This window comes from Dryobates pubescens, chromosome 17, assembly GCF_014839835.1.
Source record: "Dryobates pubescens isolate bDryPub1 chromosome 17, bDryPub1.pri, whole genome shotgun sequence".
Lineage (NCBI taxonomy): Eukaryota > Metazoa > Chordata > Aves > Piciformes > Picidae > Dryobates > Dryobates pubescens.
In genome coordinates, this window is record NC_071628.1 from 20896312 (window position 1) to 20911534 (window position 15223).

The 15223-nt window shown below is 61.7% G+C and overlaps 1 protein-coding gene across 1 annotated transcript in view; it reads left to right on the plus strand.

Annotated features, from left to right (window-relative positions):
• Positions 1-15223, plus strand: part of ALPK3 (alpha kinase 3) — a 41895-nt gene that overhangs the window by 24129 nt on the left and 2543 nt on the right. Inside the window, exons 3-10 of the mRNA XM_054169098.1 lie at positions 626-743; positions 1581-2370; positions 2707-2949; positions 10082-10878; positions 11068-12092; positions 13329-13476; positions 14759-14886; positions 15101-15136. Coding sequence (XP_054025073.1) covers positions 626-743; positions 1581-2370; positions 2707-2949; positions 10082-10878; positions 11068-12092; positions 13329-13476; positions 14759-14886; positions 15101-15136 — 3285 coding nt within the window. The remainder of the gene's footprint in view (positions 1-625; positions 744-1580; positions 2371-2706; positions 2950-10081; positions 10879-11067; positions 12093-13328; positions 13477-14758; positions 14887-15100; positions 15137-15223) is intronic.

Sequence of the window (15223 nt, forward strand, 5' to 3'; positions counted from 1 at the left end):
TGAACACCTCCAGGGATGGGGACTCCACCACCTCCCTGGGCAGCACATCCCAATGATAAATGACTCTCTCTGGGAAGAATTTTCTCCTCACCTTGAGTCTAAACCTCCCCTGGCACAGCCTGAGACTGTTCTGGTGCTGGGTGCCTGGGAGAAGAGACCAACCCCCTCCTGGCTACAACCTCCCTTCAGGGAGTTGTAGAGGGCAATGAGGTCTCCCCTGAGCCTCCTCTTCTCCAGGCTAAGCAACCCCAGCTCCCTCAGCCTCTCCTCACAGGGCTGTGCTCAAGGCCTCTCCCCAGCCTTGTTGCCCTTCTCTGGACACCTTCAAGTCTCTCAATGTCCTTCCTAAGCTGAGGGGCCCAGAACTGGACACAGCACTCAAGGTGTGGCCTAACCAGTGCAGCGTCCAGGGGCACAATGACTTCCCTGCTCCTGCTGGCCACACTCTTCCTGCTGCAGGCCAGGATGCCCTTGGCCTTCTTGGCCTGGGCACACTGCTGGCTCGTGTTCAGGCAGCAGGCAGGCTGGCAGGGCGGTGAGCTCCTGGGGAGGACGTCGCTGCTGGCGGCAGGGGCCGGGCTGGGTCGGTGCGCAGCCTCGCAACGCGCTGTGTTTGCCGCGGCAGGGTTCCCGGCGCCGGAGGTGACCTGGTACAAGGACGATCAGGAGATGGATCGCTACTGCGGGCTGCCCAAGTACCAGATCTTCCGACACGGCAACCGCCACACGCTGCAGCTCTACAAGTGAGTGCGGAGGCTGCTGCCGCCTGCGGAGGCAGCTCGGAGCATGGGTCTGGAGGAGCCCTCTGCCAGCAGGAATCTGCTCACCACAGCCACCCCCCCTGCTGTCCCTTCCTCCGCAGTTCACCCCTCGGATGGGTGGCCGATCACACCACTGTGGGATCCAGCACTGGAGAGGAGGAAGAAACTCTTGTCAGTGAGGGTGGGGAGACACTGGCACAGGTTGCCCAGGGAGGCTGTGGCTGCCTCCTGCCCGGAGGTGTTGAGGGCCAGGCTGGATGAGGCCCTGAGCAGCCTGTGCTGGTGGGAGGTGTCCCTGCCCATGGCAGGGGGCTGGAGCTGGCTGGGCTTTGAGGTCTCTTCCAACCCAGCCCAATGATTCTGTGATTATTCTGAGCTCAAACACACAGCTCTGAGCCCCCCTCAGAGCGTGGCAGAGGCTGATCCGGGAGCTGTCACTTCATTTATTGCTTCCCACCTTCTCTGTTGGTGACCTCCAGCTCTGGACTGTTCCAGGCAGTCCCTGTTCGTCTCCACTCTGTCTGAGGCCCTTTCAGCCTGAGCCACCCCATAGCTGTATGGTTCTGGCCCCTCTGGAGCAAGCTGTGGCACAACAGGGCTGCTGTGTGCCCAGCAGTGGTGCCTGGGCAGGGCAGGGCAGGGCAGGGCTGCTGTGTGCCCAGCAGCAGTGCCTGGGCAGGGCAGGGCAGGGCAGGGCAGGGCAGGGCTGCTGTGTGCCCAGCAGTGGTGCCTGGGGAGGGCAGGGCAGGGCTGCAGTGTGCCCAGCAGCGGAGCCTGGGCAGGGCAGGGCAGGTCTCACACAGAGCCATTGGTTTCCAGGTGCCGAGAGGAGGATGCAGGCATTTACCAGGCCTCGGCCAGGAACACCAAGGGCATCGTGTCCTGCTCGGGCGTGCTGGAGGTGGGCACCATGACAGAGTTCAAGATCCACCAGAGGTGGTTTGAGAAGATCAAGAGGAAAGCCGAAGAAAAGCTGCGAGAGATAGAGCAGGGCAAGAAGCGAGGGAAGGAGAACGTGGAGGTGGAGAGGCTGCAGGGGATGAGCCCCGACCGGCTGCAGCGGAAGCGGAGGCTGGCGCGGGACCGCAGCGCCCGCCCCGGGGCCCCGGCCTGGGAGGAGGAGGATGCGCCCAAGGTGCACGTGGCCGACGCTCAGCCCAGGCTGCAGAAGGACATCGCCGAGCTGCAGGAGCAGCCAGCCCGTGCCAGGACGGGCTTCCCCAACAAGCTGGTGGCACCGCGGGAGGCCGAGGTGACCGCCAACGGCGACGCCGCCCTGGAGAGCGCGGAGGAGAGCGCGCACGGCCTCCTCAAGTACATGTACGAGACGGTGGAGGGGCTGGCTGCGCAGCCCGGGCCGAAGGACTCTGCCGCCAAGAGGAAGAAGAAGGTGGAGGCCGCTCCAGCGGCGAAGCAGGAAGCTGCCCCTCGAGAAGAAAGCGGCAGGGAGAGAGCCCAGGCCGCCGCCAACCCGCGCTTTGCCCCCGCGCCCGCCGCGCGCCGGAGCGCTCGGCCCAGGGCAGCCGGCGAGGCGCAGGCCGAGAGCAGCACCAAAGCCACAGAGCAAGGGCAGGCTGTGCCGCAGGGCACCACGGCCCCGGGCACCACGGCCCCGGGTACCACAGCCCCGGGAGCTACCACGTTGGGCACCACGGCCCCAGGCACCACGGCCCTGGGTACCACAGCCCCAGGAGCCACCACCCTTGGCACCATGGCCCCAGGCACCACAGCCCCGGGAACCACCACCCTGGGCACCACAGCCCCAGACACCATGGCCCCGGGCACCATGGCCCCGGGCACTACGGCCCCGGGCACCACAGCCCCAGGCACCATGGCCCCGGGCACTACGGCCCCAGGCACCACGGCCCCGGGCACCATGGCCCTGGGCACCACGGCCCCAGGCACCACGGCCCCAGGCACCACAGCCCAGGGCACCACGGCCCAGGGTGCCCTGCACTTCTCCTTGAAGGAGATGTTCTTTGACGAGCAAGGGAAGGCAGCAGGGCAGCAGCAGCAGCAGCAGGAGGCAGCCAGCGAGCCTGTCCTGCAGCCTGCCGCAGCCAGCGGGCACCCAGAGGATGCGGCGGCAGCCTCAAGGAGGGTGCAGGCAGCACCTGTGCCACCCCAGGGACGCAGAGGCCAGCACCATGCATGCGAGCCGGAGGCAAACAGAGCCAGCAGTGCAGAGGTAACCAGGGCAGAACTGCCAGCAGGGAGTCAGAGCTGGGTTGGGAGGGAGCTGCAGAGCTCACCCAGCCCAGCCCCTGCAGGGACATCCTCCCCTGCAGCAGGTTGCTCACAGCCCTCTCCAGCCTCCCCTTCAACATCTCCAGGGCTGAAGCCTCAGCCACCTCCCTGGGCAGCCTGCTGCAGTGTTCCAGCAGCCTCCTGGGGCACAACTTGTTCCTCACCTCCAATCTCACTCTGCTCTGCTCTCATTTCAGACCATTGCCCCTGGGCCTGGCCCTGCAGGCCTTTGGGAGCAGTCCCTCTGCAGCCTGCTTGGAGCCCTTCAGCTGCTGGGAGGCTGCTGTTGGGACTGCCTGGAGCCTTCTCTTCTCCAGGCTGAACACTGCCATCTCCCTCAGCCTGTCCCCATAGCAGAGGTGCTCCAGCCCCCTGATCATCTTGGTGGCCTTCTCTGGTCCCTATCCATCAGCTCCAGGTCATTCCTGTGCTGGGGTCCCGTATCTGGATGCAGCCCTGCAGGTGAGGTCTGAGCAGAGGGGCAGGTTCCTCTGGCCAGTCTGCTTTGGGTGCAGCCCAGGTTGCCCTTGGCCTTCTGGACTGCCAGTGCCCACTGCTGGCTCCTGGCCAGCTTCTCCCCCACCAGCATCCCCAAGTCCTTTTCCTCAGGGCTGCTTTCTATCCCCTCTTCCCCCAGTCTGTATTGACAGTGAGGATTGTTCCAGCCCAGGTTCAGGCCCCTGCACTTGCTCTTGTTGAACCTCCTGAGGTTCACCTGGGTACCATCTCTGCAGCCAGGTCCCTCTGGATGCCCTCCTGTCCCTCTGGTGTATGAACAGCACCACTCAGCTTGGTTCTACCTGCAAACTGCTGATGGTGCCTGGCTCCTTCTGCATTGATAACTCTATTGAACAGCACAGGTCCCAGTACAGACCCCTGAGGAATAGCACTGTCACTGCTCTCCAGCTGGACTTGAGCCATTGAGCATGACCCTCTGGATGTGACTCTCCAATCAATTCCTTACCCACTGAACATCCACCCAGCAAATCCACATCTCTCCATCTTGGCCAGCAGGATGTTGTGGGGACAGTGTCAAAGGCCTTGCAGCAGTCCAGGTGGATCACATCCATGGGGTGCCCCTTGTCCACTGATGTAGTCACTCCATTGTAGAAGGCCACTAGGTTGGTTAGGCAGGACCTGCCCCTAGCAAAGCCTTGATGGCTGTCCTGAATCACCTCCTGTCCTCCCTGTCCTCAGCTTGGCATCTAGGAGGCTCTGTTCCAGTATCTTCCCAGGCAGGAGGTGAGGCTGACAGGCTGGTGGCTCCCAGGCTCGTTAGCAGTGGGGGCCATGTCTCCTTTCTTCCAGTCCCCAGGGACTGCACCTGGCTGCCAGGGCTGTTAAATATCACAGAGAGTGGCTTGGCACCAGCTGACTGCCTGAGGACTCTGGGATGCACAGAAGCACAGAATGGTCTGGGTTGGAAGGGACTTCCAAAGGTCATCCAGTCCAACCCCCCCTGCAGCAAGCAGGGGCAACCCCCAACTAGATCAGGCTGCCCAGAGCCATCTCCTGAGGCCCCATGGATGCATCTCATCAGGTCTTGTGTACCTTCATGTTCCTCAGATGGTCATGCAGCTTGTCTCTGCTTTTGGTGGGAGGGACTTTGTCTCTCTGCTCCCCATCTTGTGGGGCCTCAACATGAGAGCCATGAGGAGTGGGGCTGCCAGTGGAGACTGAGGCAAAAAAGTTGTTGAGAATCTCACCCTTCTCCTGCTCTGTTGTTCCTGGTTCCCCTCTGCTGCTCATCAGGGAGGAAGCTTTCTTTACCGTTCCTTACCTGGTTTAGGGACCTGTGGAACCCTTCTTGTTCTTTACATCCCTTGCCCAATTCAGTTCCAGCTGTGCCTTGGCCTTCCTGACCTCATCCCTACATGTCCAGGCAACATCCCTGTGCTCTTCCCAGGATGCCTGTCCCTTCTTCTGGGGAGGCCACACCTCGAGTGCTGTGTTCAGCTCTGGGCCCTCACTGCAGGAAGGACACTGAGGGGCTGGAGCAGGTCCAGAGCAGGGCAGTGAGGCTGGAGCAGGGCCTGGAGCTCCTGGGCTAGAGGAGGGGCTGAGGGAGCTAGGAGTGTTCAGCCTGGAGAGGAGGAGTCTGAGGGAGACCTCACTGCTCTCTGCAGCTCCCTGCAGGGAGGTTGGAGTGAGGAGGGGACAGCCTCTGCTCCTTGGTGGCAAGGGACAGGAGCAGAGGCAACGGTTCCAAGCTGCACCAGGGGAGGCTCAGGCTGGAGCTCAGGAACTGTTTCTGCACTGGAAGGCTCTCAGCCATTGGCAGAGGCTGCCCAGGGCAGTGCTGCCTCAGCTGACTCCAGCTGAGAGGTGTCCCTGCCCACGGGAGGGGGTTGGGGCAGATGATCTCTGAGGCCCCTTCCAACCAGAGCCATTCTGAGATCGATTCTGTGATTGTGGCAGCAGCCCTGGGGAGCTGTGTGTATCTCACAGGGTCTGCTGCAGAGGCTTCCTAGGCCTCCATTGGGAAAAGCAGCCAGGAGAAAGGGCTTGGTGTGCCCAGGCAGCAGAGCTCCCACCCCACGCCCCAGCCGCGGCGCTGAGCAGCGATGCAGCAGGGCCCTGGCCCAGCCGCTGGTCCCTGCTGGCCTGGGGCACAGCCTGAGCTCTGCTGGGTTAGCAGCAGGCTGACCTCATGGGAGAGGCTTCCAAATCGGTGAAGCTGGCAGCACTGAGTGGCTATTTCCAGTCGGGGGTGGATGTGACAGCAGTGACATCAGCTCGGCAGCTGAGCCTGAGCTCCAGCCCAGGCTGAAGGAGCTCCGCGCAGCTGAGCAGAGCCTGCCAGGTGCAGGAGCTGGGGGCTGCCGGGCAGGGCCCCGGGGCTTGTTTACAGTGCAACAGCAATACAGTAGATCACAGCTAGGATGGCTTTTTGGCTTCTCCCTGCTGGAAAAACTCTGCTGAAGACTCATTGTGGTGGCAATGCCGTGCCAGGACACAGCACCTGCTCCTGAACCTCAGCACCACATCTTTTAGTCAGCTTGTATTTTTGTCACTCAACCTGAAGCCTTTCCCAGGAAGCTGCCAGGGCTCCTTTGCCTTTCCTTCTTTAATGACCTCTGCTGAGAGCCCTGGGGCTGGTTAGCCTGGAGAGAGGGCTGAGAGGGACCTGAACAATGTCTATCAAGAGCTGGCAGGATGGAGGTGCCAGGCTCTGTTTGGTGGTGCCCAGAGGCAGGACAAGGAGCAATGGGCACAGGCTGGGACCCAGGAGGTTCCACCTCAGCATGAGGAGAAACTTCTTTGGGGTGAGGCTGCTGGAGGCCTGGAGCAGGCTGCCCAGAGAGGCTGTGGAGTCTCCTGCTGTGGAGGCTCTCCAGAACCCCCCTGGCTGTGTTCCTGTGTGCCCTGCCTTGGGTGACACTGCCCTGGCAGGGGTTGGCCTGGATGATCTTTTGAGATCACTTCCAACCCCTGGCACTCTGTGGTAAAAGGCTCAGAGTCCCATGGGCAGGTGCCATCAGGATGTGGTGTTTGGGCTACCGTGGCTGCATGCTCTCAGAGACCAAGGCTGTTGGAGCAGGCTCTGTGGGTGCAGTCTCCCTTGGTGGGGAAGGCAGATCCCTCAGGTAGTGGGAACACCCATGAGCATCTAGGCTGGGAGAGCTGGGGCTGTGCAGCCTGGAGAAGAGAAGGCTCCAGGCAGACCTCAGAACAGCCTCGAGGAGTTGAAGAGCTCCAGGAGAGCTGGGTAGAGACTCTGGAGAAGGACTGGGAGGGCCAGCCTGAGGGCCAATGGCTTTGAGCTGGGAGAGGGGAGACTGAGAGTGGAGAGGAGGAAGAAATTGTTGTGAGTGAGGCTGGGGAGACACTGGCACAGGTTGCCCAGGGAGGCTGTGGCTGCCTCCTGCCTGGAGGTGCTGAGGGCCAGGCTGGATGAGGCCCTGAGCAGCCTGTGCTGGTGGGAGGTGTCCCTGCCCATGGCAGGGGCTGGAGCTGGCTGAGCTCTGGGGTCCCTTCCACCCCAAGCCATTGCAGGAATCTGATACAGGTGCTGCAGTGACAGAAAAAGCTTTTTCTCTTCTAGAGGTCTTCAGGCACAGGCAGGAGCCTCACTCACGGGCAGGAAACCTGCTGCTGTGTTGGGGGCGAGTCCTGTGCTCCCCAGAGCGCAGAGTGCCGAGCCCACCCTTAAACTGCCCCTCAGCATCGCGCAGTGCCGGGCAGGGCGAAGCAATGTGCTCTCTCCCTCTCTGCTCGCTCTTTTCTCCTGCCGTTGCTTTTGGGGAGGGTGGGAAGTGGTGGTGTGCAGCAGCCAGGCTCAGGCTGTCATCCCTGAGGCTCTTTTCCTCTTCAAAAACCCTCTGGGAGGGAACCCTGCAGCTTGTCAGCGGTGTGCCTTTGAGCAGGGGATGCTTTTGATTTGCATTTGAATGCTCCGGCAGCTGCTGGTGCTCGGGAAGTGCTCAGCCTTTTGTGTGCCCAAATAAGTTATTGTGAAGCCCTTCAAAGCTGACTCTCATTCTGAGGATGTTTTCCCTCCCCAGGACAGTTGCTTTGCTTTTTCTCTTTTAAAGCAGACAGGGTGGTAGCATGAAAGTTTGCCTGGCCTTGGGACCTCGCTGTCCCTCATGCTCAGGACGTGAGCTGGATTTGCTTTGCTGAGTCCTGCAGCCAGGCTCTGAAGCTCCTCATGCATCAGGGCGGGAGAGGACACCGGGTGTCCGTGGTGATGGCTGCTGTCCAGCTTTGATGGCCTGATGGCATTTCTTTCCCCTGCCCTTGCTCTGGGTGTTCTGCAGCTGCCTAAGGACAGGAGCTCTTCCCCAGAGAGCTTTTCTGACTGACCTTGAGTCGGTGCCCCAACGATAACCGAAATCCCCCCAAGTCCTCTGCAGCCAACAGAGGTCCCCACTGAGCAGCGCCACTGTGCAGAGCCCCCTCTGTGCTTTCATCATGAGCCACCAGCCCTGGTCCATCTCCAGCCCCTGCGGGCACTGTGCTGCTCAGCACGGTGCCCTCATGGCTGAGAACACCAGCGGTCTCCTGGGGTGCAGCAGGAAGAGTGTGGCCTCTCAACTCAGGTTGAGGAGGCTCTCCTCTGGCTCTGCTCTGCCCTAGGAAGGCCACATCTGGAGTACTGAGTCCAGTTCTGTGCTCCCCGGTGCAACAGAGCCAGGGAACTGCTGGAGAGAGTCCAGGGCAGGCTGGGGAGCTGCTGAGGGGCCTGGAGCAGCTCTGGGAGGAGCAAAGGCTGAGAGCCCTGGGGCTGAGAGCCTGGAGCAGAGCAGCCCCAGAGGGGAGCTGAGCAATGCTCAGCAAGAGCTAAAAGGCCTGTGGGGGGCAAGAGAATGGGGCTGGGTTCTTGTCAGTGGTGCCCAGGGACAGCCCAAGGGGCAATGGGCACAAACTGGAGCCCAGGAGATTCCACCTGATCAGGAGAAGGAACTTCTTTGGTGTGAGGGTGCTGGAGGCCTGGAGCAGGCTGCCCAGAGAAATTGTGGAGTCTCCTTGTCTGGAGACATCCAAACCCCTCTGGGCATTGTGCTCCTGGGCAAGATACTGGATGCTGGGACAGGCATTTGGCCAGCCTCCTGCAGGCAGCATGTGAGGTGCCCATGGCCCTGTCTCAGAGGAGATGTAGATGTGGCAGAGGCAGAGCATGGAGCTTAAAAAAGGGCAAGGAAATTATACAAGGTCTTGGCAACAGCTGGTGAAAAGGGCAGCCCTGAGCTCCTTGGGAAGGCTTCATGTCAGAGGACACTGAATTAAATATGGGCAGCAGGAGCAAGGCAGGGCACTGCTGAGGCTGCACCTAGAGTGCTGGCTGCAGTTGTGGCTCCTCACTGCCAGCAGCACACTGAGAGGCTGGAGCAGGGCCAGAGAAGGGCAGCAGAGCTGGGGAAGGGGCTGGGGAAGAGGGCTGGGGAGGAGCAGCTGAGGGAGCTGGGGGGGGTTGGTGTGCAGCAGAGGAGGCTGAGGGAGACCTCATTGCTCTCTGCAGCTCCCTGAGAGGAGGCTGCAGGGAGCTGGGCTTGGGCTCTGCTCCCTAGGCTCAGGTGAGAGCAGGAGAGGAACTGGCCTGGAGTTGTGCCAGGGGAAGCTTAGGTTGGACATTAGAAGAGGCTTTGTCACTCAAAGGGTTCCCAAGCACTGTCCCAGGCTGCCCAGGGAAGTGGTGGAGTCCCCATCCCCAGAGGGGTTTCCAAGAGGCAGAGCTGGGGTGCTGAGGGCCATGGCTTAGCCCCAGCCTGGGCAGAGTTAGAGACTGGTTGGACTGGAGGAGCTGGAAGGGCTTCTCCAGCCAAATGATTCTGTGACTCTGTGGAGTGTTTTAGAGGCAGATCTCCTGCTGCCTGTGCACAGCCAAGGCACTGAAGTGTTGGAGCCATTCTGTGCAGCACCTCAGGGGCTGCCTTGGTTTTAAGGAGCCCTTCTCAAAGGAGTTCAAGGGAAACCCTCCAGCCCAGATTGGAAAGAAGTGGAAGTGTAAATGGAAGTACACACACCAGTGCAGAGCAGATAAAAGACACCAATCCATAGTCCACCTCAGCCATGCTACCCAAAAGAAACCTCATTAGGCCAAGGCTTTCCACAACCTCCCTCCAAGCCAGACCAAAACCCCAGGCCTCAAATCCCCCCCCGCCGCCATGCCTCTCTACCCCCTCACACACACCAAGCCCAAGTGATACAGCTTGCCAGCTCCAGGCTGCTCAAGGCCCAAAGCCTCACCTCCCCCATAACTACAGCATGCTGAGAAGAGAGCAGAGAGAGGGAAGGGCAGAGCAGAGAGAAATGCCTGCTTAGAAAGGCTTGCAGGGCTTATGGGAATGACATAACACAGTTGCACTTTCTGGTCCATCCCTGGGCCTTTCTGGTCCTCATGGAGCTCCTCAACTCTGTGGTTCTGAAAGGCATCCAGCCTCAAACCATTACAGGGGTTGAGGGAACCCACTGCTGTGGGACCACAGTGAAGCCAGCAGACCCTGGATGAGTGCCAGTGACTGCAGGTTGATGCTTCATCAGAAGCTGGGCAGTGCAGAAGGACCACAGGAGGCCCTGCTCAGAGCCAGGCAGACCAATGATGCTGATTTTCCATTTCCTTTTGTGGCTAGGCTTCAGCAGCAGTGGGACAGCCTGCTGGTGACCTGCAACATCCAGTGTCTGCTCCAGTTGTAGAGGCCAGTCAGCAGGCCAGCAAGCTAGAGGAGGCCAGGAGCGAGCTGCCTGCCTGCCAGGACACCACAGGGGCTGTCAGAAGAACAAATCCTCGCCTGAGACCCCGGGAGCCACCAAAGCCACCAGCACCTTCTGCAGACCATGTGCAGTCCAGCCTGGAACACCCTGCCTCTAGGAAGCAGGCAGAAGGACATTCCCATGCTCTTGAGGGCAGAGAGGCCCAACAGGGACTGCTAAATCAAAAGGACAAAAGCCAAGGTGAGGAAGAGCCATTGCCAAAGAAACCAAGTCCTCCAGGACCTGGAGAGAAGTCTCCTCTGGAGCAAATCACACCTCAGTCAACAGTCAAGCATGGGGAGAGCAAAGAGGCAGGAGCAGAGCTGCCCAGGAGCCATCCCAGTGCAGAGGCAGGGGGGAGCAGTGCAGCAGAGCCCTCTCCTGGGGCTGTACACAGGCCGACAGCAGGGACACCTCTGGGACGTCAGGAGACTGAAAGGTCAGCTCCTACCTCGGTTCAGCTTGCCAAAGAGGAGTCACCTCCTGCCCCTGCAGCAGGGAGGGCCACAGCTCAGGAGGCTGCAGCTCACAGTGCCCCAGGGATGGAGGCCCCAGCAGGACAGCATCCAGCTGCAGCCCAGAGCCTGCCTCCTGCCAGCAGAGAAACAGCAGTCAAAAAAGCAGATGGGTCTGCCCCACAGGAGAAGTTTTATGGAGCAGCCCCACAGGAGGAGTTGCAGAGATCAGCCCCACAGGAGAAGTTTTATGGAGCAGCCCCACAGGAGGAGTTCCAGGGATCAGCCCCACAGGAGAAGTTTTGTGGAGCAGCCCCACAGGAGAAGCTTAATGAAGCAGCCCCACAGGAGAAGTTTTATGGAGCAGCCCCACAGCAGAAGTTCTCAGACAGCATGCAATGGGAGGACAGTGCCAAATCAGTGCCTAAAGGACCTTGGGAGAAGGAAGGAGGGGAGCCAACAGCCACAGCCCCGTGCCAGGAACCAGCAGCACCTTCAGGCTCTTTGGAAGGAGGTGCTGAGGTTCAGCCACAAGTACCACTGGTGCTGCCGAGCCCCAAGACACCTCAGGAGATGTCTTTGGAGGAGAAGATGCAGCACAAGGACCTGGTTTCCTCCTTGAAGAACTATCTGCTGCTGCTTTTAAAGATGTCAGACGGCAGCAAGGATGCCTCCAAAGAGGCCCCGGAGCACGGCGCCCAGGAGCAGCCCGGGGCAGAGGAAGCCCTGCCGCCGGAGATAGGCATTGCAGGTCTGAGCCCCCGCACGTCGCGGAGGGTGCTGGAGAAGGTGCAGAACAATCAGCTCTTCCAGACGGCAGAGAGCCTGCCCCTCACGCCCCGCACGTCCCGGCGCATCACGGGCATGATCAACCAGGAGCTGCTTACCAGCCAGGAGACGCTGGCCTCCCGGCCTGTGCCACCCAAGCGACGGCCCCGGCCGGCTGCCGAGGCGGAGGGGCCGCCCCAGCTCTCCGTGCCCTCCATCGTGGTGGGCAGCGAGCCGGCGGAGGGAGCCGGGCAGGCTCCGCATGGCAGCTCCCGTCTGGGCGCGGGGAGCTGCGAGGAGGGCGCCGCTGGCTCCGCGGCGGCGCTGCCCTGTGCCACGCCGGAGGAGCTGGCTTCTGGCGCCCGGCGCAAGATCTTCCTGCCCCGAGCCGCGGGCTGCCAGGAGGGGCAGGCAGCCCCGCAGGGCCCCGGCCTCGGGGGCAGTCCTGCTGCCTCTCCAGGGCACCCCGGGAAGGGCACGGCCCCGGCCGCGTCCCCGCCCGCGGAGCGGCGCCTGCCGGCCCCCGCCAGGAAGATGGACACGCTGGAAGTCCCCAAGCTGTACCAGCAGCCCGCAGGTGACAGCAGCGGTGACCAGGAGGTTTCTGAGGACGCTAAGCCAGAAGCACAGCCGGCAGAGACCAAGCAAGCCAATAACCCCTTCAAAGGTAAGGGCAGAGGTGGTCCACAGGGAGCCTCTCTCCTTGATGCCCTCAAAGGGAGCCTGTGGTGAGAGTGACCCCGGGGCCACCAGAGCTCTGTGCTCCTGGCAGGGTGTTCAGCACTGCCCCTTGGCTGTGGCACCAGAACTTCTTCCCCGGTGCAGGGAGGGTGAAGGAATGCCAGGACAGCAGTGCTGAGACTGGCTGGGGACAGTCTGCATGTCCCTGATCACAGAATCCTCTTGTTCTTGGTCTCTGTGTCTTGCCCCTCACCATGTCTGATGTTTGTCAGGGGTCCAGAGGGCATCAGCAGCATGCACCCTCCATGGGCAGTGCTGAACTGATCCCTGGTGACATGACCCTGGTGGGGAAGTGCTTCTGGGAGCCAGGCTCAGCACTCTTGCAGGAGGAAGGGCAGCCTTGGCAAACCTGCTCCAGGAGAGGAACCTTCCCTCCAGCACTGTGTAGTGGTCTCCTGGGCTGCCTCTGACCAAGCCCCTCTGGCACTGCAGGCCTACAGCAGCAGATTTGTACCACTTGTATCCCATCCTAGTGATCCAAGAGCAGCTCTGAGCCTTCCTGGGAAGGTTGTATTGAGGGGGTCACAGAATTGGTTTGGTTGAGAGACCTTTAAGATCCTCAAGTCCAGCTGTTAGCACTGCCAGGTCACCACTAACCCACGGCCCTCAGCACCACATCTCCATGGCTTTGAAACCCCTTCAGGGATGGAGACTCCACCACTGATCTGGGCAGCCTGGACCAGGCCTTGACAGACCTTTTGGGGAAGAAATTGTTCCTCATGGCCAACCTGATTTGGGGCTATCTCCTCTCCTATCACTTGTTCCTTGGGAGAAGAGACCAATCTCTACCTGGCTTCAACTTCCTTTCAGGGTGTTGTGGAGAGACAGAAGGTCTCCCCTCAGCTTTCCTTTCTCCAGGCTGAACACCCCCAGTTCCCTCAGCTGCTCCTCACCAGCCCTGCTCTCCAGACCCTTCTCTGGACCTGCTCCAGCCACTCAATGTCCTTTTTGGAGTGAGGGGTCCAAAACTGAACCCAGGACTCATGGTGTGGCCTCAACAGTGCCAAGCACAGGGGCACGATCCCTGCCCAGCCCTGCACGTTACACCAGGCTGTGCTGGCACTGAGGCCACCACAGCCCTGCCTGTGCAGCAGTGCTGGGGCCAGCTGGCCTGTGCCCAGAGCTGCAGCCAGGGCTGGCTCACCTTTGCCCCTCTCCTCAGCCCCACAGGTGATTCGTAAGATCAGGGCAGAGCAGTTCTCCGACGCCTCAGGTAACCTGAAACTGTGGTGCCAGTTCTTCAACATCCTGAGCGACTCGAAGCTGCTGTGGTACAAGGATGAGACCCCTGTAGCAGAAGCCCACAGGAGGTAACCTGCCAGCTGCTCATCACAGTGCTCACAGACATGGCCCTCAGCTCCAGCCCCTGGGCTGGAGGTGCCCTCTCTGCCAGGCCTGCATGAGAGGCTCGCTGCATGGCACACCTTGATCTCACTGTGCAGGGTGGGAGGGACCTGCTGCCAAGTGTGGCAAGCAGAGCCCTGGGAAGGCAGGGGCTGAACCCAAGCCCCGTGCAGGGCAGGAGGGGTCTTGTGCCCATCCCAGAGTTTGAGACTTGGGTGTGAGCTGCAAATCTGGGTCCCCAGATGACACCTGGGAGGGCGGCAGCTGTGAGGGGAGGGTCTGCACATCGCACTCCAGCAGGTGCTTCCCTGCAGCCACCACTGGCAAACGGCAGCAGGGAGAAGGCAGCTCAGGCTGTGCCCGCTCTGTCCCGTGGCACTACCCTTGCACAGGGAGAGAGTGCTGGGGCAGCTGGATGGCTTCTTGTACCCTGGGATGTTCCTTTGGGCCTGCAGTGCACAGCAGCTTGTTCCCAAGCCCACAGGAGCCTGTGTGGAAACATCTCCCACACTGGAGAGGATTTGCCTGATGCCCTTGGGCATCCCTTGTGTTTCTCCTCTCATGAGGGGGCAGAAAGAGGCACTCCTGGGGCAGAAACCACTTCCTGCAGCAGATGCCTGAGATGGACCAGGCAGACCAGGAGTGGCCATGCCTTGTAGCTGATAGCAGGTCTCAGGATGATGGTCCCACCCCTTCCCCTGTGGCCCCCGTGCTGGTTCATGCTGGCAGAGAAAGGCCTTAGGTCCTGGTGGAGATCGGTCTGCCTGGTGCCTCACCAGCTTGGCCAGAGGAAGTGCCAGCCCAAAGCCTTGTGCTGGAGAAGACCTGCAGCCTGCTGATACAGAGCTGGTGCTTGGGCAGTCTGTGGGAGAAGGGCAGGCTGCAGGGGGAGGAGTGGTGCCTGCTCTCGCTTGTGAGCAGCTGGAGGTGATGCTGGGCAACCCTGGGGCCACCCCACCCAGCTGCAGTCTGTCAACTCAAGCCCCTCTCAGTCCCTCAGCCCTCTGTAGCCCAGGCACAGGCAAATGCCGCAGGGCCTGCCTGGCAGATGGGCATCTCTGTGAGTGCAAACTGCAGGGCAAGACCCCTGGTGCCGTGAGGTACCGGGGAGCAGGTGAGAGGCCCTCGGGCTGGCTTCCTTGGTAGCCCTCTTCCAGTCCGCGCAGGGGCAGCACGGTGCCCATCCCGTGTGGGCTCCCACGTGCCCGCAAGCGCCCGGGGCTGAGGCCCTGCTCCGGTTCCTTGCAGCGCCGGCGACGAGAGCCAGGTGGCCTTGGCCGTGGTGCAGGCGTCCCCCCGGGACTGCGGCGCCTTCCGCTGCGTGATCAGCAACGAGCACGGCACCGCCGCCACACACTTCCTGCTCACCCCAGAAGGTGAGGGGCTCGGGCAGCCCGGCTCTGTGCCCGGCACTGTGCCCGCCGCGGGCTGCCGCCGTGAGCCGGGTTTGCTGCCAGGCTGCGGAGGGGCACACAGCCGCCTCTGCCCCTGCCCGCCGAGCGCTGCCCCTCCGCACCGCCCTGCTGCGGGAGCCGCGGGGCAGGAGGGGCCGCGGCCAGCCCCTGAGCCCCCTGCGCTCTCTTCCTGCAGTGCTGTCGGGGCTGGTGTCACGGGAGGAGACGGAAGGTAAGGGCTGGGAGCGGCGAGCTGCGGCGCTGCCCCGGGCCGGGGGCGGGGGGCGGCAGGGGGCCGGGGGCAGGGCGCGCCCGGCCT